Source organism: Vulpes vulpes, chromosome 8, assembly GCF_048418805.1.
Source record: "Vulpes vulpes isolate BD-2025 chromosome 8, VulVul3, whole genome shotgun sequence".
Lineage (NCBI taxonomy): Eukaryota > Metazoa > Chordata > Mammalia > Carnivora > Canidae > Vulpes > Vulpes vulpes.
In genome coordinates this window covers 36,902,246-36,923,096 of record NC_132787.1, presented here as the reverse complement: position 1 = coordinate 36,923,096, position 20,851 = coordinate 36,902,246, and the positions used below count along the sequence as shown (strand labels likewise).

At 46.6% G+C, this 20,851-nt stretch overlaps 1 protein-coding gene across 2 annotated transcripts; it reads right to left on the bottom strand.

The window, feature by feature from the left end:
* Positions 1-707: 707 nt before the first annotated feature.
* FOXJ2 (forkhead box J2) lies at positions 708-20,326 on the bottom strand. Of its 2 annotated transcripts, none has more exons than XM_025995268.2 (11): positions 19,198-20,326; positions 12,707-13,053; positions 11,336-11,410; positions 10,482-10,550; positions 10,157-10,297; positions 9,508-9,706; positions 6,619-7,023; positions 6,152-6,253; positions 5,380-5,589; positions 4,650-4,748; positions 708-3,491 (listed from the first exon to the last, which is right to left on the bottom strand). In XM_025995268.2, the coding sequence occupies exons 2-11, from the start codon at positions 13,037-13,039 to the stop codon at positions 3,403-3,405; spliced, it is 1,722 nt and encodes a 573-aa protein (XP_025851053.1). In that variant the 5' UTR covers positions 13,040-13,053; positions 19,198-20,326; the 3' UTR covers positions 708-3,402. The 2 variants fall into 2 exon arrangements, with proteins under 2 accessions (XP_025851053.1, XP_072622180.1); XM_072766079.1 differs by lacking the exon at positions 19,198-20,326 and adding an exon at positions 12,352-12,565.
* Between the last annotated feature and the right edge of the window lie 525 nt (positions 20,327-20,851).

Sequence of the window (20,851 nt, the reverse complement as noted above, 5' to 3'; positions counted from 1 at the left end):
TTTAGTGTACAGGATATTTGGGTGAATGGCATAGTTGTAAAGATTCAATAGTTCCATTCCTAGATTCCTTTTGAGAGTTCCATTCCTGGGAAATGTATTCTGAAAAAAATCCTACAATTGGAATTCCCTCTTTTCTTATGAAAAATTCTGGTAAGTACCTGTGAGTATTCACAGGAAATCCCAGACAGAGACCTAACTCCTCCTGAAATTGTATCTCTAAACTTTGAAATATCCCAGAACACAAGCAAAGTGGCTTAGTCCACACACCAAGCTACAAGCAGTGACTGTCTCTCCCAACAATATTTCACCACATTTAATAGCATTTGAAAGAAAAATCAATGTTAAAAGCATGTCTTTTAATTCTCCTTTCCCATCAATCTTACAAAACAATTTCAAGGGACGGCTCAGTGGTTGAGCGTCTGCCTTTGGCTCAGCATTGTGATCCCAGTCGCGAGATTGAGTCCCACATGGGGCTCCCTATGGGGAGCCTGCTTCTCCCTCTGTCTCTGCCTCTCACCCTGCATCTCTCATGGATAAATAAATAAAACCTTAAAAAAAAATTTCAAGATCAACTAATTGAATGTGGGGGTAGGAGGTAGGGAAGGGGTCCAAGGCCAGTTGAAAACATATGATTCCACTCTTCTCCCTTCCTACCCTGGCAAAAAGAAATTTGAGACCAGCACCAGTAAGATAAAACCATGTAAACATTCTTCTTCCTTTTCTTTTTTTATTAAGAAAGCATGCAAAACACAACAACAACAACTTGTGAGATCACACACCCCCTTGCCAGCCTGCACCAATGCAAAGCATTATGGGTGGTACAAGGGACTCACCAAACCAGAAACATGGGGGTTGAAGAGAGGAAAGCAAGGATGAGTATATCTATACCAAATAATTGCTCTTCCTGTCCCTCTCCTCCCATTTCTCCCTTATGTCCTCTTATAGGCAGTGAGGTCCTGCAGTTTTGCACACATCACCCAATACAACAACGACTATACTTTGAGCCCAGCCATGCTGGACCAACAAGAAAAAGGAGTATTGTTTCCATTTCATGGAGGGGAGGGAAAACGGAGGCCCAAAGAGAGTCAGCTTTGTCCTGTGCCATTTAGCCAGGCTGAGTTGAAATGGAAGGAAGCTAAGATCCCAGGAGGCCTGATAGCCCATCTCCAGCCCTAGCCCCAAACTTCAATTACTCTGGCAGCCCACCAGAGTCCTAATGAGACTAGTTTTCAGAAGACACAGTTGAAATCGTAAACAAGGGACATTTACATGTACAATTTTGTCTACCCTTGCAAATCCTGTGCAGATCTGAGTAGAACAGGGATTGAGAAAAGAGAAGTGATCCTCTGTAAAGAGAGTCTTTAGAGGAAAAGAGGGAAGAGGGAAGACAGATGGGAAGTTGTGTCTAGGAGGCACCTTGACTAGAAGGAATAAAGAAGAGATGCCTAGAACAGACACAGGGCAAAGGCATTTTGCCACCCTCTAAGAGAGATTCTCCTTTCCTCAATGGGAAATATCATGTGATACTTCAACCCCACTGACAGCCCAACAGCGGGGGATTCAAGCCACTCACACCCTCATATCTTACAAAGAACTTCACAGAAATAAAGTGCTCTTTAGTTAACCGCCCTTTCATGCCCCTCTGCTTCAGCCTTCTTCAACAAACTCTTGCATATAACCCCCTTAAAAAGAAAGGAAGGGGTGGGTGAGGGGAAAAGCAGAAGAATGGAAAGCCAGATCTCCTGGAAGTCATGGGTAAATAAAAGAATATGAACAAAAAGCAGAAATAACAGAGATAGTGGCCTTGTCCATTCCTTACATGTCATTCTGTAGCTTTCAGAAAGCAAACATTCAGTGAAATAAAAACAGAAGTAAAATTGCTCTTCCCTCTTGCAGCTAATATTCAACAGTTAACATTAAACATACACTAAGTGCTTTGCAGCAGTAACTCATGGCCACTCCTCATTAAAGGAGAGAAGTTTGTTCCTTATCTTTTTCTGGGAAGGGGTCTCCCTTGGCCCTCATAAACTCTCCTCTCTAAATTATTTACTACCCTCTACCAATTTCCTTTACCCCTCAGAAGCCTAATGGCAAAAGCTTCAGCCCCAATGATCTGGATTTCAAGAGAAGCATTTGCCTACACAGCTAAATAACTGAAATACTCCCTGCCCATGTGTATACCCACTCCTTCTCTCTCTCTCCTCACCTTCTTACCATCGACACCATAGGTTTGGTTCTGCTACGATCAGTGGGAAAGAGGTTCCCATCTTGCCCTAGGATATGATGAAACTAAGAGTGTTAATGGCTTGCTTTTCTTTCTTGAGAGTTCTAGAAAATGGGAGAAGAAAATAAAAGGGGAGGAAGAGCTCAGCAAACAACTGAAGGAAGACAAAATACTATTTGCCAAATGAGAAAAGGGGATTGAAGGAATTTGTAAGTGCAAATATGAGCCACATTTAATTTCCAGAGAAAATTATGTTTAAACATTCAAAAGGGTTAAATTGAAACTATCTCCTAAAAGCTGAACCTCTGCTGTATAGTTGTCCTCAATCCTACCACAGAAGCAGAGTTCTGGCTAAGACCAATCTATCTCCAATAGACTAAGGGGTAGGAATAAGCCAATGGAAGTTTCCAGTAACATATAGAAACTGACCGTTTTATATTCCATCACCCCTCTACAGCACTTGACTCCACCCAACCCAGACTTCTTATTCCACTAGGATTTTATTATCACCCTCCTGCACCACCACCATCACTCTTACCCTAGATGGGAGTGAGGATTGGCAGAGGTAAGGATTGAAGATCTAAAGGGACAAAAAAGAGCTCAGAGGACAAAATTAGCACCATTGAGTAGAACCTGCAAATTCATGGCTATGAAGCAGTGTTTTAGATCCCTTTTACTTGAGAATGTGGCTTCTCTAGTACTGGACTAAACTGACAGGAACAGAAAACAATTTAGGTCCAAAAGGTGAGATCAGCATTGAGCTTCTCAAAGAGAAAGGTCAATCAAGGTTTGAAACCTTTCTCTGTGGCATCAAGGCCTCACCTTCCAGCCAGATTTTAAATTAGCAAGGGGTGAACACGGTCTGTGGGGGAGGGACAGGAGACTGGGGATAGCATATAACCAATAATAATAATAACAATAATAATAATAATAATAATACCATAATAAGAATAATAATAAAAGAATTAGGAAAAACACAAGAAGGAAGAGGAAGAAGGAGGCAGGAAAGAGGGGGTTATCTTCGGCAGCATCTTGCGGTGGCTTCTCTGACAGAGCAAGAAAAAAAGAGGATATATAACTATATACAGCAAGGAGGAAGGGATGGGCTGGGACCACTCTTGCCCCACTGCCAGACTTCGCCGCCCAGCCCTGGGCTCATGGCCACTTTCCATGATGCCCTAAGTGATCAAGTCCCAGTCGAAGTCATCAGGGATCTCCTCATTGGCGCCAGGAGGTGGAACTGGTGGCCGAGGGACCATGTGGTGTGCTGTTGGGAAGAGAAAAAGAAATTAAAAGGAGAGTTATTCTATCCATCTAGATTGGCAATGCTCAGCCCCAAATAAGGGGCTGGTGCCCTTATTTGGCAATGCTCAGCCCCATGAGGAAGGGCTGGTGAAACTATAGTCCTTATCAGCCCAGAGTTATTTTTGCTGCTAGCCACCACTTCAGTGGTGGAAATAAACCAGAGCAAACATAGGTCACATGGCAATTTAATACTATGCAACCAGTAAGAATTATACTTATGAAGATCATGTAATAATGAAAAAAACCCATATAGAATGTACTATTATATAAAGTCACAGTACAGGAATTTGTAAACATATTAATGTATAAGGAATGCATGAGCCGAGAGTCTGATGTCACCCGAAAAATTGAAAACACTTGTGGTTAGGCAGGATAATAATAGTGATTTTCCAAAATGTATTTAAAAGGGAATGATCTGCTCAATTTATACTCTTTATGGCAAGTTAGGGTCTCCTTCCAACCCTCCCTACCCCCCATCAGAGGTAGTTCAATCCCAGATCCCTGATACGAGGAGTCAGCTGACGGGAAAGCAGACATGGGCACAAAGCAGGTATGTCTGGATGACATGTTCATTGTATCTGCCTGAGCATGTCTTCCATCTAGATTCCAAAACTGGACATAAATGTTCTATATCTTGGGTCTGCATGCATGCTTTTACTTCCTTTTTCTTTTTTTTTTTCAAGATTTTATTTATCCAAATGAGAGAGAGAGAGAGAGAGAGCACGAGCTGGGAGAGGGGCAGAGAGAGAGGAAGAAGTAGGCTCCCCACCGAGCAGGGAGCCTGACTTGGGGCTCAAACTCAGGACCCCGAGATCATGACCTGAGCTGAAGGTAGACCTCAACTCTCTGAGCCACCCAGGCATCCCTGCTTTTACTTCCTTTTATGATCATAGGCACAAGTTTTGCTTAAAGTAAAGCAATCTTCTTTGGTCTCCCATGACATATGCCTCCCTCACAAATGGGCCCACCCTCCAGCCTTAGGGATCATGAAGGCTTACCTACTCCCAGCAGGGGCAAGCAAAAGGGAAGAGAATGCAGGCTCAGAGCCAGAGGAAAGCAAAACAGCTCATCAGGGCAGAGAGGGTTGGGTTGTTGGAGAAACAAGCTTCCCAGCTCTTACCTGGGCGATTGTATGCTGCTGAGTCCTGGGTGGGGATGGGGTACATTGGTGATGGGCCAGGGTAGAGGTGGGGGGCTTGTGGGTGCACATAAGAGTTCACTGCCAAAACAAGATAGGAGTTACTTGAGTAAGCTTCATTCTATTCAATGAAGTGGGCCCACTATAGAGGGGGAAAGAAGTACTCTGTTTCCCCTTCATATCTGCTCCCTTCCTTGCTCTGTTTGGTTGCTCCAGCAAGCACAAAGGCTTTCTGCAGGAGCTGTTGGTCCTTATAGCTTAGGGTAAGAAGGGACCCTAATTGTCCCTGGAACTATAAAATATCAAGGCTATTCAAAGGATGACAAATATAGAAACAGAGATAGAAACACGATCCTTGAATCTCGTTTCACTGGCTTGAAGATCATGTAACCACAGAGAATCACGACACCACCTGATATGATCCAGGTTGGGGTAGCCGAGACACAAACTTGGAATGGGCACTTTCTCCTCCCTTTTCTTAAGTAATTCTGATCTCCCAAATTAAGGTGTAAAAAGAGAATCATACAGTTTTTCAATACGGGACTTTACTAATACACTAAACCTTCAGTCAATGTAGTAGACAAACTAGTCCCACTGTTCAGTTTGGGTCACTGCTCATCAGATGATTTTTCTCAACTCTCTTCTGTCCTTTACCTCCCCCTCTCTTTTTGTCATAATCTCCACCTCCTTGGCAACTTGCTTTGTTCACTACCTTGGTTCATGGCTGGCTCTTGTTTGCCACTGGTAAGGGCACAGGAGTCAGCAATACGGGCAGGGGCTGGTGGCCGGTGGGAGCCCCCTTGTGGGGGCACATGACCAGTCTGAGTGAGGAAGTGGTTGAGAGAGTCACACAGATTGGCAATGTGATGCTGATCGAGGCTCCAGTTCTTCTGCTCTGCCTGCCGTAGACTCTCCATCAGTTCTGCAAACAGAGAAGCAAGAAATGCTACCCTTTGCAGAGGTCCTGAGGCCCCTACGGTATTTACCCCTATCTCACTGATTCCCAACCACATCATGAATCAACGCCACTGATTAGGTTCATTGCCAAAAACAAATGCCATCTCTTAGAGCTCTACATTTTCAAACTCTTCTTCTATTTGTTCCTTACTAAATTCTTATCATAATTTCCATCTCCACCAGTAAAGAAAACAAAATTTCAAAGTGAGCAAATGAATTAGCCAGTAAATGGTGACAAAACTACAAAATAGTGGTCCAGGTTTCTGAATTCCTGAGAGCCTTCCCTCTCTAAGGACAGAACTAGCCAAGATAAAACATGGTCATATTTTTAGTGCATTAAGGCAAAATTATGAAATTTGAAAATAACATTGGCATCATCCACGTTGGGAAATATGGAGGGGAAACAATAGAATCCTCCATCCCCACACTTCATTTAACCACTCCCTTCTGCTTTGCTGGTTTCTACTAGGCTTTCAACTCACAACATGCTCCTCTTCCCTCTGGAAGAGGTTCCTCTCATTACTCACCTGAGAACTGTGACTGCTCAATGCTGGACCAGTTGAGCCGATTCACCATCTTAAAGCTTTCCTTTAAGGAGTCGATATTGGAGCACCAGTCAGGAGGAAAGGCTGTAAAGAGGAGAGGAGAATGGATAATAAGCACTCCGACTATGCAAGGTTATCAATTATGTTACCAAGATAATCTTAAAATCTCTCTCCCTGGAGATCAAGAAATAGTAAAGCTATCGGATGCTTAGGGGATAGGCAACCTAGCTCACAGGCAGGAGAATATGTAAAGCAATCACAGGTGGTCAAAGAAGTCTGTAACATGGAGCTCTAAGTAACAACATCTGTTCACTCAGAGATGCTGTGCTGGGGGATCGAGGCTAGAGACCCACTGTCAGCTTCCTAACCAACTGTACCTCCAGGCCATAGTCAGAAGAAGGGGGGCAGTTGGCCCTCTTCTTGGATCTCCCTGCACCCTCCTCACTCACCAAAGCCAGTACTGTTCATAGGAGCCTGGCCTTGTGCCTGTTGCTGTGGTGGCGGCGGTGGCTGCTGGGCAGGGTGGGGGTGGGGATGGTGCTGATGTGGGTGGTAGCCTCCGTGCTGCAGTGGGGGTGGATGCATGGTCATCACAGAGGGAGGCCCGTAGCCTTCAGCCCCCGCCGGCTTCCCACCTGGTGGGGTACAACCATCTGGGCTTGGGGTGTGCAATGGAGGAGCACCCCCTACAGCTGAGGGGCCCTGGGCTGGTGCCTGCTGTGGCTGCGGCTGTGACTGTTGGGGTGGTGGCTGCGGTGGTTGCTGCTGCTGCTGTTGCTGAGGTGGCGGCGGCGGCTGCTGGTACATGTAGTAGTTGTTAGAGGGTGGCATGTCCCCCAGGAGAGACGAGAAGCCTACAGGGTAGGAGGAGATAGCCAAGTGAATTGGGCAATTCATTTTTCTTTTTTTTTTTTTTTCCAAAGATTCATTTACTTATTTGAGAAAGAGAGAGCATATGTGAACAGGGGGAGGGGCAGGGGGAGAGAGAGAATCTCAAGCAGATTCTCCACTGAGCTCAGAGCTCAATCCCAAGACCCTGAGATCATGACCTGAACCTAAATCAAGAATTAGACTCTCAACAGACTGAGCTGCCCAGGCACCCCGATGCATTTTTCACTAAACAAGATTTCCACGATTGAGATGGGAGGTCTTGGGCAGAAACCCCAGACTTCCAAGGGTAAGGCTATTCTAGGAAGGCAACGGTCCTCTTGGCATCCTCTGCCACCCACCATTCTCCCATCTCTAATAACAGATGGAGTGCCTTGATAGTGCGGCAACTGCTAAAATGTTAGCAAAAAGGTCAGCCTGCACCTTTTTATGCTATTCCTCAGGGATCTGGGGGTAGGGCTGGAATCAAAGTGTCAAAATAAGTCAGATATCAGGTGAAGTTTAGAAAGTAAATTACAAATAAAATAAAGCCATTGGGCACCTGCTCTCTCTTCTTCTTTACTGTGTCTACACTCTTCTTGGATTCACTACCAAAAAATGGAGTTGGATAAAGTGTAGAGCAAGGATAGATGAAGTTCTCACACATGTTGGGCAGGGGAGAACTAGAAACTGAGACCAGGTAGGGGCTTTCAGCCACAATTAAACTTGAGTTAATACTTGGCAGTCCTCATTCAACCTAATTTTTCACTTTGTTTATGAGAGCCCCTCCCTACTCCCCCCTCCTGATCAACCAATCATCTGGCCTGCACTCATTCCTCAAGCAAAGGCTATAATCTTAGACCATAACGCTAGATCTAAATCCCCCAGGATCTAAAAAAAGAAATCTGGGATGCCTGGGTGGCTCAGTGGTGGAGCATCTGCCTTTGGCTCAGGGTGTGATCCCGGGGTCCTGAGATTGAGTCCCACATCAGGCTCCCCGCGAAGGACCTGCTTCTCCCTCTGTGTCTATCATGAATAAATAAAAATCTTTACAAAAATAATTAATAAGTAAATAAATAAATAAAAGAAATCCACGGCAATTAATATACATTTCCGAAAGGTGGCTTCCAACCATTTTCAATCATCTCATTCATCTCCTGTGGCCTGTACAAGGTGACTGTAGGAACAAGAAGCTCTGATGCCTGACCTGAAGTCTTGACCCCTACCTCTGATTTCTTTAAAACCAGAAACAAACAAGAATCACAGAGGGCTGGACCAGATGATCTCTCAAGGAGACTTCCCAATAAGAACTTTAGATTACTCTTACATGGTAATTTGGGAAATTTGAGTATGGACAAGACATAAAGGAAGACATATTAAGGAAGTATTATCAACTCTATTAAGAGTAATAATGGCATTGGATAACCAAGTCTTCATCATTAAGACTGCACACTGAAATAGTATCCATAGGTGAGATGACATGTCTAGGAATTGCCTTAAATTACTCCAATTAAAAAAAAAAAAAAAAAAAAGCTGGGTGGTAAATGAGCTGAAAAAATATTGGTACCTGTTAAAATTGGGCCATTTTAAAAGCTGGAAATCTAAGAGTTTATTATACTGTTTTCTCTATTTTTGCATCTGTTTGAGATTTTTCCTAATAAAAATCCACATGGGGTGCCTGGGTGAGTTAGTTGGTTGAGGGTCTGACTCTTGATTTCGGCTCAGGTCATGATCTCACGAGCTCAGGTGGTGTGATCAGGCCCGGAGTTGGGCTCCACACTTGGCACAGCGTCTTTTTAAAGACTAATTCTGTCCCTCCCTCTCTGCACACCTCTCTCTCTCTCTCTCTCTCTCAAATAAATAATCTTTTTAAAAAAATCAACATAAATAGGGGCGCCTGGGTGGCTTAGCCAGTTGGGCATCCGCCTCCAGCTCAGGTCATGATCCTGGAGTCCTGGGTTCAAGCCCTACATCAGGCTTGCCTGCTTCTCCTTCTTCTCCCTGCTTCCTGTTCTCCTTCACTATTTCTCTCTCTCTCTCTCTTCATCTCTCTCTCAAATAAATAAATAAAATCTTTTTTAAAAATCAGTATAAATATAAATATACTAAAGAATTAATTTGTCTCACAATGAAACAGATTCTGAGGGAAAGGAAACCACTGCTGTCCCCTGGTGGCCATCCTCTAAATGACCTGCTTGCAGCCATAAAGTCACTGCCCTTAGTTTTAGAAGAGGAATCCCTCCAACTCACTTTCTGAAGCTAATAACCCAGCCTGCCTCTTGAAACAGCTGTCCTTCAGAGCTAAGCCAGAAGAGTGTGACTCCAAACATTTTTGGTTTCTGAGATGGTTCCCCTGACCAGTGATCAACCTCTCCTTGTATGAAAAATAAGACAGAAGGGAGAGAAGAGAATGTTATCACCCATTCAGGAGTATAAGGACGTTCATGGCCTCATCCCAACTGCAGGCTCACCATGCTGAGAGGAGGAAGAGGATTTCTCCAGCATGGATTTGTAGAGGTTGCGAAAGGACCAGCTTAGATCCTGAAAATTGATCTCTGAGTAGGAGAATTTGAAGTCGTGGTTGGTGTTATAGAGGGGAGGGGGACCCTCAGCACTTTCTCGGCCTGGAGCCCCTGCTCCTACCGCTCCACCATCCACAGATCCTGTGCCCTGCAGAAAGGAGTAAGAAAGACTTGATCCATGTATTAAAATAAGGACCCAAACATCCCCTTAATGGTCACCAAGCTCTCTGGCTTGTCTTTAGCCTCTCCTAACTTTTCAATGAATAAATACCCTGTCCCTTCCTATCTCCTTTATTCCTATCATGATGTAACTCAAGCCTTTTTCCTAGGCTCTGTCCATCTTCCTTTCTCATAACCTTTTTGGTTCCTCTTCTCTTCTCACCACTTTTCTTCCCCCTTATCTTTCCCAAAGTTCTGTTACATATCCTCTCTCTCTCTCTGTCTCCCTCTTCTGCTTTCCCTTTCTTTCCCAATTTCTTTGCCTTATACGTCACAGATACTCAATACATCATTTTGAACTGGCAAATATAGGAATCTGTTCAGCCACCCACTCGCCTACCCATCCATCCCCATGTACCCTGAAACCTCTACTTCTTACCTGGCTGTAGCTGGTGATAGATGTGGGGCTCTGAAGTGACATCTGAGGATTCCCCTCGGAAGGCAGTGAGGCTTCTCCACTCCCTGGTACACCTCCCCGTGGGCTTTTGCTTGCCTCCTGTTCTGGTGAGTCTTGGGATAGCTGAGGGTTATAAAAGAATAGAAATCTAGAAGCAGAAGCTAAACATCCTCCCGAGATCGATGGTTTCAACTCTGCTGGTATTCATCCTTTGCCCCAAACATAGGAAAGGACTGAATAGACAGAAAAGGATGTAGAAGGATCAGCTGTCTCAGCAATGGCATCTCCCCATGAGGTGCAGACTTACATCATCATCTGGAGGATGTCTTCTCTTTCGGGAGATGTCAGGGCAGGTGTCGATTGTCCAATATGAGCCCTGGAAAGAGAACCCATCCCCAGAGAAAACAAAATCAGTATACATGGAAATTTCCACCTTTGGAAAGTAGATATTTGGGAGAATTTCTACACACACACACACAAAAATAAGTTATATTAAGAAAAGTAACTGGAGAATCACAGAGAATCCTGAGGGTACTGGCTATTTTTGAGGAGTACATTTGTCCTAAAAGCTCAATGAATAAGTCAGAGGTATGTGATCCGAACACAGGCCTCGATTGTTCTGGAGGAGTAAAATGATAGTATTTAGTTCAAAGAGCTGGAAATGCCCAGACACAACCCTCCCCTTCTGTGTGATCTAAGGCAATGCTCTCCTGAACTCCAGCATCCACATTGATCAAATGAAGACATTGATTTATCTTTTTCCTTTTGTTTTTTTTTTTTTTTTTTTTTTATCTTTTTATCTTTTTCCTTTTGAAGATAAAAGTGATGGGCTTTTTTGTATAGAAAAGTTCCTACAAAGATTATTAAGTCTACCTTTCACATCTAGAAAGAGTGCCACACATAAGAAAGGGGGCATTAAAGTTAACTTTACCATAAATAATTCTATTTAAAAAAAAGATTTCACAATCTTTTTTCTTAGTCACCCGTGCTCGTGGGGGCTCACAAACATGATAGCCACACTCTTCCTTTAAGAAAAAAAATAAAGCTGCTTCTCTAATTAACTTATTTCCTCTTCTGGGTAATTAAAACAGCCACAGGACTCTAGGCTGTCAACTACTCTCCTTCCTGCTCCTCCTTTCGATGCTTACAGGAGTGTCTCACCTTCCCAGGGTCATCCCGAGGTCTGGGTACCTTCCGGAAACACTTGTTGAGAGAAAGGTTGTGCCGAATCGAATTCTAGGGAAGCAGAGAAGCAAGTTAGCTTTGAGCATTGTGTAAAGCAGAAAGTTTTCCAGTAGGACACAGAGGGACAGACACAAAAGGATGTAACATACATAATAAAGTTCCGGTATCTGACAAACTTAGGACCTCTTAACTATACTGATGGAGGAACTTACCTAGCAGATAGTGAGAGCAAGGAGATCAGAAAATGCAGAAATTTAATCAATGGGAGGTAATGCCTATTTAAGTACCAGGTGCTTCTGGTATATATATATATATAAAACTACACAATCTTTCTGGTTATATAGTTTTTCAATCTTTCCACCCAACTGACAACAGGTATATAAACACCTCAAAATCACATCTGCCCAGTTTCTTAATTCATTCTGCCTCCAGTAAAAGAATAATACTTTAAAACTGTTTATATAAATAAAAACAAAATATAAATTAGGAACAAAACAAAGGCACAAGTTCACTTTTGTTTTCTCCACAGCCCACAGAATGCTGCATTTGGAGGAAAGAAAGAATGTTGCATATGTGTGTTGAGTGAGGCTGGGGGTTGTGGTAGCTAGCAGGGACACACTCATGAAGGAAAAGCTGAATGCTTTCAATAGACTCCAGATCATTATCTGGTTTGTATGTCAACTAGTGATTTACAGAGCAAAAGAACTACATTAAATCCCCATTCCTACTCAACAACTGGCAAATGAGTTACTGTTCCAAAAGATGAAGAACATCAGTCTTTCTTTGCTTGGAAGAGGAGTTTTCTTCTTCCTCTATTGCCAGCCAAACAACTTATGCTGTTACTACTTGCTTGGTGAATAGGCTGTTGGTGAAAGACCTAATCATCATCAGTAGTAGTAGTAGTAGTAGTAGTAGTAGTAGTAGTAGTATACAAATTTCAAAAGATGAGGACTATGTGCAACAAAGCTTTGGAAATCTGATGAGACTCCTACCTCTAGGTAGGAAGAAGCAATGCCATGCCTTGCACAGTGACTTGAACATAGTAGAGTGGCAATAAGTATTTGTGAAATGAATGAATCTCCTTTTTGAGGACTCAGAAGGTAAGAGGGTATGTTGAGCAACAGCATCCTGCCATCCTCATAACTACACTTAGTGGCTCGATATCACTGGAGTTTCCCTGATATACCTTATGAAAGTTGTTCAACTCTGAAAAAGAGTAGGGGATGGGAGATATATAAGATTTTAAGTTCACACATCTCTGAAACAGGTCAGAGTGGACTGGACCAGGTTATAGGAAGAAACAAAAGTAGAGAAAAAGATTGTCGCAAGTTATAGAAGCCATCCCACCTTCCAACCAATGCCAGCATTCTTGTAATAGGGGAAGTTATCACAGATCCAGCGGTAAATCTCACTGAGGGTCATCTTTTTGGCAGGAGAGGAATTGATGGCATAGGTGATGAGGGTGGCATAGCTGTATCGTGGCTTGCCATCCTGGTGCACTGCTGCGTCATCTTTACTCAGGGTGGCATTCGGATCTGTGGGTGAGCCTGGGGGACACTTGCGGCTGCCACCTGGAGGCCCAGCCTGGGAGGCACTCCCAAGCTTCTCAATGGTAGCTCGAAGGGTCAGCTGGGGGAGCCAGTCTATGGAGGTGAGGCTACTCTCTAGGTCAGAAGCCATGGTACTTCTGGGTTCTGCAGAGGAGAGAACAAAGAGGAGAGGAAAATAGAATAGATGAGTGTTTTATCTGGTTAGTAGCACCAAGTAATATTCAAATCTTAGTTCTTTAAGGGAAGTAGAGTTTCTTCCCTCTATAATTCCCATGGGAGACTGTCACAGGACAGTCCTCAACCAAGGGTCCCCAAAGCTCCCAAGCAATATACCACCAATCATCTACCAGATGACAGACTGGTACTTACCCTGTATCTTAATGTAGAACATAGCCAACAGGACTCTCCCTTCATTTAGGACTAAAAGAGAAGTCAAACAACCCACCCAGTTGTGCTATTCCCTCAATTCTCCTTATTTAAACCCCTACAACACAATATCTTAAACTGTATCATATTTTTTTGAAAACTTAATAGACCATATAAAATCAGCCAAAGTCTACTCTCCAATTATGTGATGCTTGTTTTATTTACATACGAGATCCACAGATAGCACAAATGAACATGTAAAGAAAAACAGTGTAAACACAAGTATACACCAACGAAGCACACACCAACACTTTTAAAGATGTTTCGTATTAGGTAGATTTGAGCACTCACCCTTTTTAATCCCATATATGTGCACATGAGGCATATGAGATTTATCCCAAGCAGGAATTATATATGACAATCAGCAAAGGACAGATGCAAGACACACACATACACAGTGGCCCCCATACCCAGAGATCAGTTAGGTATACAATGTACATTACCAGCAAAGCACAAAGTCACACACAGATGTAACACATCCTGAGCACAGCTGCCCACACCTTTAAAGCTACCCCTGGCATGCTCCCGCCCACAGACACCAACACCAGGAAGAAGTCATGGGCAAGGACCTCCCACCTCTGAGCCCGCTGGGCTTCACTGAGCTGGGGGAGACACCCAGCTGTGTGCACACCGGTAACAATCAGATAGCCTGGCTAAAAATAGCCACTCTGGGGCTAAGAGCTGGCTCCCCTTCTCCCGCCCCCCTCCTCTCTCCTTCCTTCCCAGCCAGGCATGCAGGCTTGCTGCACCTCCATGCAGACTCCTGGTGCTGCCAAACCGCCCACGCCTGATGTTTGCACACCCTGCCGCCACCCACACAGCCTGGGCGCTCTTGCTGGCAGAGAGGTGCAGCTAGAGTGAAATCTTGCGGCGGGGGGGCAGGGGGGGACACCGGGTGCTGCTTTCTGCTATTGCAGGGTCTCGGAAGGCTGGCAGGAAGTGCTTGGCAGCCAACTGGCGCTCCCCGAGTGCCCATGCCAGCCACCCCCCCCTGAGCACTCCCTGCTTGACAGGTTTGTGCCTGCACTGCCCGGAGAGGCCGGCCAGTATTTCTTTCCCGTGTCCCTGTTGACAGTCCCACCAGGGCTTTTCTCAGGAGGAGCCAGGGGTAGCTGGCCCTGTACAGAAACACATCATGTCTGTAATGTCTAAATCCGCACCTGGATGATATGCACAAGTGTTAGGACCCCACACGAATCTACACACTCCAGAGTCAGAAGCTCAAGCCCAGGTATGACTGTCTCCCCCTGTGTTCTGACTCCAACACATCTCACAGGCTGTCAGCTCACTCCATCTCCCGTGGCAGTGACTCTCCTCCCCTTGAGACTGACCCTCTCTCCTAAGGATCAGCATTCTCACTCATGTCCCTGTCCCCCAAGGTCCCCGCCCACACAATCTTTGCATGTAGGCACATGCACCCTGCGCTGGGCTCCTCACCAGCAACACACCCACTCCACAAAGCTGAAGGAAACACCTCAGTGCCTCAGGGGCCTGAACAGCATGAGACCCAAATGAAACCGAAGAACTGTCTGACAGGAGAATGGGGTGAAAAAAAAAGCTATTTATAAATAGCATCATGAAGGGATTTCTCCATCCTTAGCTTCTTTCCCCACCACCATCCTTTCCAGCCCACCACCACCATTTTGCCTTAAAATCATGGAAACCCTTGGACACTAATAGGGACATTTAATCATTCTAGGAAGGTTCAGACCTCCTAGCACATTACTAAGTCAAAACACCACAGCATCCAGGGTAAAGCAGGGCGCTTGGGGCAATCATTGGTCCTGCAGGTGGGTAATCACATCCGAACAGTAATGTGACAATAAGCAAGTGACAAGAGTTCTCCTGGGTCCTCCCCAAAAGGGGAGGTCTGTAAAGAATTTCCTAGTATCTCCTGCTAGGAATCCCTAGGAAACCTCATCTTAAGAACACAGAAGCCTTCCGCAGACCCTTCATTTGAAAGTCTCTCAACACTGGACAGGGACATGATAATACATTTCAAGCAGTTTACAGAACCCATTTGGCACATGCCAATCACTCTGAACTGTGGAAAGGGAAGCGCTCAGCCTTTGCTGATTGTTCTCTGATCTTCCCTAGCCTTACACCAGCACCAGATTAGGAGAGGTTAAATTTAACCTTTCTCCAGCATTCTCTCAGTCAGCCCTCCAGATACTGCCTGGCACTCAAAATATATCCTAATCTGGGATGCCTGGGTGGCTCAGTGGTTGAGTGTCTGCCTGCGGCTCAGGTCATGATCCCGGGGTCCTGGGATCGAGTCCCACATTAGGCTTCTTGCAGGAACCCAGCTTCTCCTTCTACCTATGTCTCTTCCTCTCTCTCTCTGTGTCTCTCTCATGAATAAAGATAACCTTTAAACACATATATTTAAATATCCTAATATATACATAATATATATTATATATAATAATATATTATATATATCCAAATATATTAGGATATATATATCCTAACATATATATCCTAATAATATATATTTTATATATATATTATATATATGTATAATATATATATATCCTAATATGACCAGATTCTTGTAAGAAGCTTGCAGCAAAAGGTCCTTCTGATCTTTTAGCACCATGCTCCCTTTACCCATCCCACTTCCTCACCCCCATCACTTCCCCATTCTTGAAGGGCAGCCCAGTGCACAGAACCTCAGAGATGAGGTCCCTCAGTTCTATTCCCAACGTTGACACTGACTCACTCAATGTCCCTAACCATCTGGTGCTCCCTGAAGTCCTGATGCCTCAGTTTCCCCCTCCAATAAAAGGGATGAAGTCATAAACACTGCCAAAGCTTCATCCTTGGAGGGAAGTGAATGAAGCTTAATGAGCTCGTGGCTGCTTCACATTCCATGCTCCCCAAAATAATGGCACGAGGCTAATGTGCAGGGCTATTATTAGAAAGGCAAACAAGAGATACTTCCATTTCTCAGTCCAACCAACCTAGTTACCCAGACCTCTCTCTCCAGGTGGGCCCCATGCCACTGGGCTTGGGCAGAACCTAAGTCAGGCTACATTCTTCTCTGCGCGCTGGAAGACTGAAAGGAAATACCCATAGAAACTGGGAAAGGCAGCCAAAGGGCAGGCTCCATCACATCCACAAGACGTCTAATTAAGACTACAGTACTGGGAGAAAGGTGGAGAAAAAGAGAAAGACATTCTGTTGGAGTGGATTAGTGACCCTAGATGAGATGTGTAAGATCCAAAATAATAGGTAAAGTTTTCTTCCCACTTTATCCAAAAGGCCAGGAATTGTTCTCTGGATGGTGCCAAGGTCAGGTACTCCGGAATGATAACTTCCTGCTCTGGACAGAATGCCAAAACTAATAGAGCAGTGGTTAAGTTTACCACATCACCAATTACCAGTCAGGCTGCCTGGGTTTCAATCCTGGTTCCATTATGTCCTGGCTGTGCAAGCTTGGGCAAGTTACTTAACCTCTCTGTGTTGTTTCTTCATCTATAAAATAGAGATGATAACTGTACCTGCATAGGGTTGTTGTGAGGATTGCCTCAAATTAATATTTTAAGGCATTTAGTAAGTGTTATGTAAGTGTAACTATTATTATTATTTTGAATGGGGGAAAAAAGAGAATATTAGAAAATAGAAAGCAGACCATAGAGGTAAGAATGGAAGCAGCAAACCTGCAATGATTCACATTACCAAACCTGCACTGAGTTTGTAATAGCTTTCAGGATGCCAGAATCTAAAACTTTTACTTTGGAGATAGTATCACCCCACTACTAACCAATGCCAGGACCAAGTAAAGTCCAAATATGAAGGAACGAGGGGATATCACCTCTTATTTTTCAGCAGGGACCAAGTCTAGTCATAAGACATGATCTGGAAAACAGCACCCTCTAAATCATAGTTAATCCAACCCAACAGCCATCTGCTTCCAACAGATACCGCAGAGGCAAGGAGAATTAGGGAAACTCCGTCCCTAATTCAGGGCCAGTTACACTGTGTGGTGGTGGTACACCTGGAGCTGTTGTGATACAGTTCACTCTGAGCCACTCAACAAGTTGCATTCCAGCATCTGGGAAAGCACTTTGGGAGAAATAGGTTGCTATTATACCAGAGTCGGCTCTTTTCACAAAGCAGGGGAGGGAGTTCTCAAGTTAAGAGCCAAGGATCCTCATGCTTTTGAGACCAGAGATATCAGAAATTAAACTCTCCTGCTGGCTCTAGAAGAACTGACCCCAGGATGACACTGAGATGCCCTGCCATATGAAATGACTTTCGTCCAACCATTCGCGAGAGTTCCCGCTGGCCACGGCAGGCCAAGCCCTCTCCTCCAAGCAGGGAGCCTTACCAGCACCCTCTCCAGGTCCTTGAACAGAGGCACCGGCTTCTAGAGGCCTACCAGAAACATAGGATTCTGGGTAATTGGAGGCTTGGTCTGAAAAACACATGACTATCTCCACACACGTACCCACTCAAAACAGAGCCACATTCACCTGAATTAGGAAACATAGGCACACCATGTAGAGAATGCACAACACAGCTATACAAACCTAGATGATAACGCTGTCTCATATACCACCACGTAAGGTGGTTTCCAGGACCAAGTGGCTGTATGTAGGGACTTAGGCAGCCCATTATGGCCCAGATGCAGAAAGAAGAAACATAAAAACCCACTTAGGATGAAGTGTTGCACTTGGTTTTGCTATAGGTGCACATAGAAAATGAGAGATGTACTAAAGGTAAAGCAGGAAAGCGGGCGCCCAGCTAGTGATCCCAGGCTGCAAGACACACTGCTAAACACGTAGCCCGGTGTCAGCTAGAAGGAGGTCCTGGCACCTTTTTCCTGCCTTTTCTGACAATGCTGGTCTTTGGTGATTCCTGCTCATATCTCATGAAAGAAACTTAAATAAAAGATTCCAGGGACACACAACTGAACAAGAAATGGGAAGGGAAAAGATGAAACTATTAGGTGGTTTCTGAACGAAAATTCATCACAGGTCAAATCTCCCTGGTGATCAACTTTTTTAGACGAAAGACTGGAAGGAGACTGAGCAGCAACACCCCTCTCTTCCTAGCCAGGATGTGCTTTTTCCTGATGAAACGGCGGTGAGGACGGGAGCTGTGGACAGGAGCTGTGTAGGGCACAAGGACAGGCGTACAGGGCCAGCATTATGGAAGAATTTCAACCCAGGAGTTGGTGTTCCCCTACACCCTTTCTTCCTGCCTTGGGACATTTAGGATTTCCATTTTCCCTCTGGATTTTATTGATAGAGGCATGCTTCCATCCGGAATGAGTATGCCGCAAGAGGAGGTCTCCTGGTGTCTGAGGAAGGGTGAGTGGGGACAGACTGACTTTCTTGTCCAGGAGATGGTAATCACAGTGGGTTGGAGAGAACAGCTCTGGTAGACATTAAGCTGACGGAGTCTTACAAGGTAAGAACAGCTAATATCAGTGGAAGCCCTAGCCAAGTCTAGGCCATGAAATGCCACGATGACTTTAGTGAAGTAAAAAAGCCCAAGAATGGGGGGCAGTATGGGATCCTGGTTGGGAAGTATCCATCATTATTACACAGTATGGATGGAGTTCTGAAAATGCAGGTGTTTGCTGATATTCCTCTGACCTCAGCATGGAAACATACGCGTCCCTAGGGACCTCAAATGAATCCCATCCATCTAGCCACCGAACACTAGGAAACCCATTTCTCAGAGCCTCTGCAACAAGATAGAAGTTTGAATCCAGGAGCTTCTTCAGAACCCATTCCCCAGAAGAGTCTCTTTTTTCCTTCCCCAGTGATGAAACCCAAGAGCCACCATGTCAGCCCCTCCTACACCCACTGGTACCTAAAGAGGACAGAGAAGGTGAAAGAAAGCACTAACCTGTCTCCAAGGTTCCCCCAGTAAAAGGAGGGAACCACCTGGTACTGGAGTTTGGGGTTGGAGGGACTCCCCTCTTCAAAGGCAGATGAAGGGTCTCATCCTCAGTGGCTCTTCCTGTACTTGGCTGAACATCCCAAACTGGGGTGGGGAACCGGGTCCCCTGAGGATGAGGAGCGGAGGGAGGAGGAGGAGGAGGAGGAGGAGGAGGAGAAGGAGGTCCTACCTGGGGAAGGTGGCACACCCCCCACACCCTGCCAGTTACCCTGGGGAGGAGGGGAGGAGCCTCTCCCAACCAGGAGTTGTCTCCTCCCCCTTGGGGGAGTCCCCCTCCCCCCCAAACTGGATCTTTCGGGAGTGGAGGGCTCTTTCTGTCCGCTGGAGATCTGAGCGGAGGGGCTCTGCCCTGTTCCACTGTCTAGGTGCAAGGAAGTTGAGAGGAGAGTTCTTCCCCTCTCCTGAGAGGCCGAAAGCCGACTCCTCTTCTCTTCCCTCGAGCGTCCCCCGCTCCTGGACGTCAGGACTCGTCTCCCCTGTGAGTACTGGATAGGATGGAGGGCGCCTACTCCATAGGCATTTCCTCCTTTCTCTGAGCCTCAAAAGTCCTGAACTGCGGCGCGTGTGCGTTTGGAGGGCTGGAGGCGCGCTGGGCGGTCTCGCTCGGTCCTTCCTCGGGTAGGATCCCCCCGTCCACTTCGGGAGGTCAGTCCCCCGGCCAGGAGGGGGTGTTCCTCGCCCCTAGGGGAGGCGAGACTCTCCTCGACAGGGGTCTCTTCGGTCCCTCGCCCGAGTGGAAAGGGTCCCCCCTCCTGCGCGGGGAGAGGCTGCTCGCGTCCCCGCTCCCGCCTCGGCTCCGGGGGCGCCCCGAGGGTGGGGTTCTCCGACTCCCCGCTCTCCCCGAGCTGGCCTGGGTAGCAGGGTCCGGGAGGCCGCGGCTCCCGACTCGGGTCCCCGGCTACCGTGGCGGCAGCGCCTCCTCTAGTCCCGTCCCGTCCGGTCCGCTCCGTTCGGCGCGCGAGGCCCCCGGCGCTGCCACCCCTCGGGCTCCGGCCGGTCCGGGCTCCCGGGGAGCCAGAAGGCGGACGGACGGTGTCGGGGCTCGGCTCGGGCTCGGGCTCGGCTCGGCTCCGCTGCAGGCCCCGGCTCCTCCCCGGCCTCCGCGCCGCGCTTCGCGCCCCTCCCCCTCCCCCGCCCGCCCGGCCGCCGCCGCGGCCGCCGCCGCCGCCTCCCGGCGCGGGTTAAGGAGGAGCCGGCGGCGCCGGGAGAGCCGCGGGGCCCGCAGCCCGGGGACGCGCCGCCGCTCGGGCCGCTGCAGCCGCGCGGCCGCTGGACCCCGAGCGCTCCCGGGCGGCGCGGGACGGCAGCCCCCTGCGCTCTGGATCCGGACAGTGTACCCCCGCCCCCCGCCTCCAGGGCACGCCCGACACTGTCAGCCGCAGTTGCACGCGCGCCCTGTGGCGTGTTGTACGCGCTACAGACCCGAGGCGCTCTCCCCGGAACGCCTCTGATGGGCTTCCCGTTCCCCGGAGACGGTGTGTCGAGGGTGATGGCGTTGGGTCGGGGTTAACCGGTTACCCTGACATCATCCTGGAGTTCAGCAAACGCCTGGGCGTGTAAAGAGATAAAGGAGCATGCAACGGAGAAAACTGCAGACCAA

What these genes read in the sequence shown, in the direction of transcription:
- FOXJ2 (XM_025995268.2), bottom strand. Translation starts at nt 13,039, where the DNA reads ATGGCTTCTGACCTAGAGAGTAGCCTCACCTCCATAGACTGGCTCCCC. An exon ending in CTATCACCAGCTACAGCCAG is followed by an intron (nt 9,707 to 10,156) that starts GTAAGAAGTAGA and finishes TCCTTTCTGCAG; the next exon opens with GGCACAGGATCTGTGGATGG. An exon ending in TATGAACAGTACTGGCTTTG is followed by an intron (nt 6,254 to 6,618) that starts GTGAGTGAGGAG and finishes TCCTCTTTACAG; the next exon opens with CCTTTCCTCCTGACTGGTGC.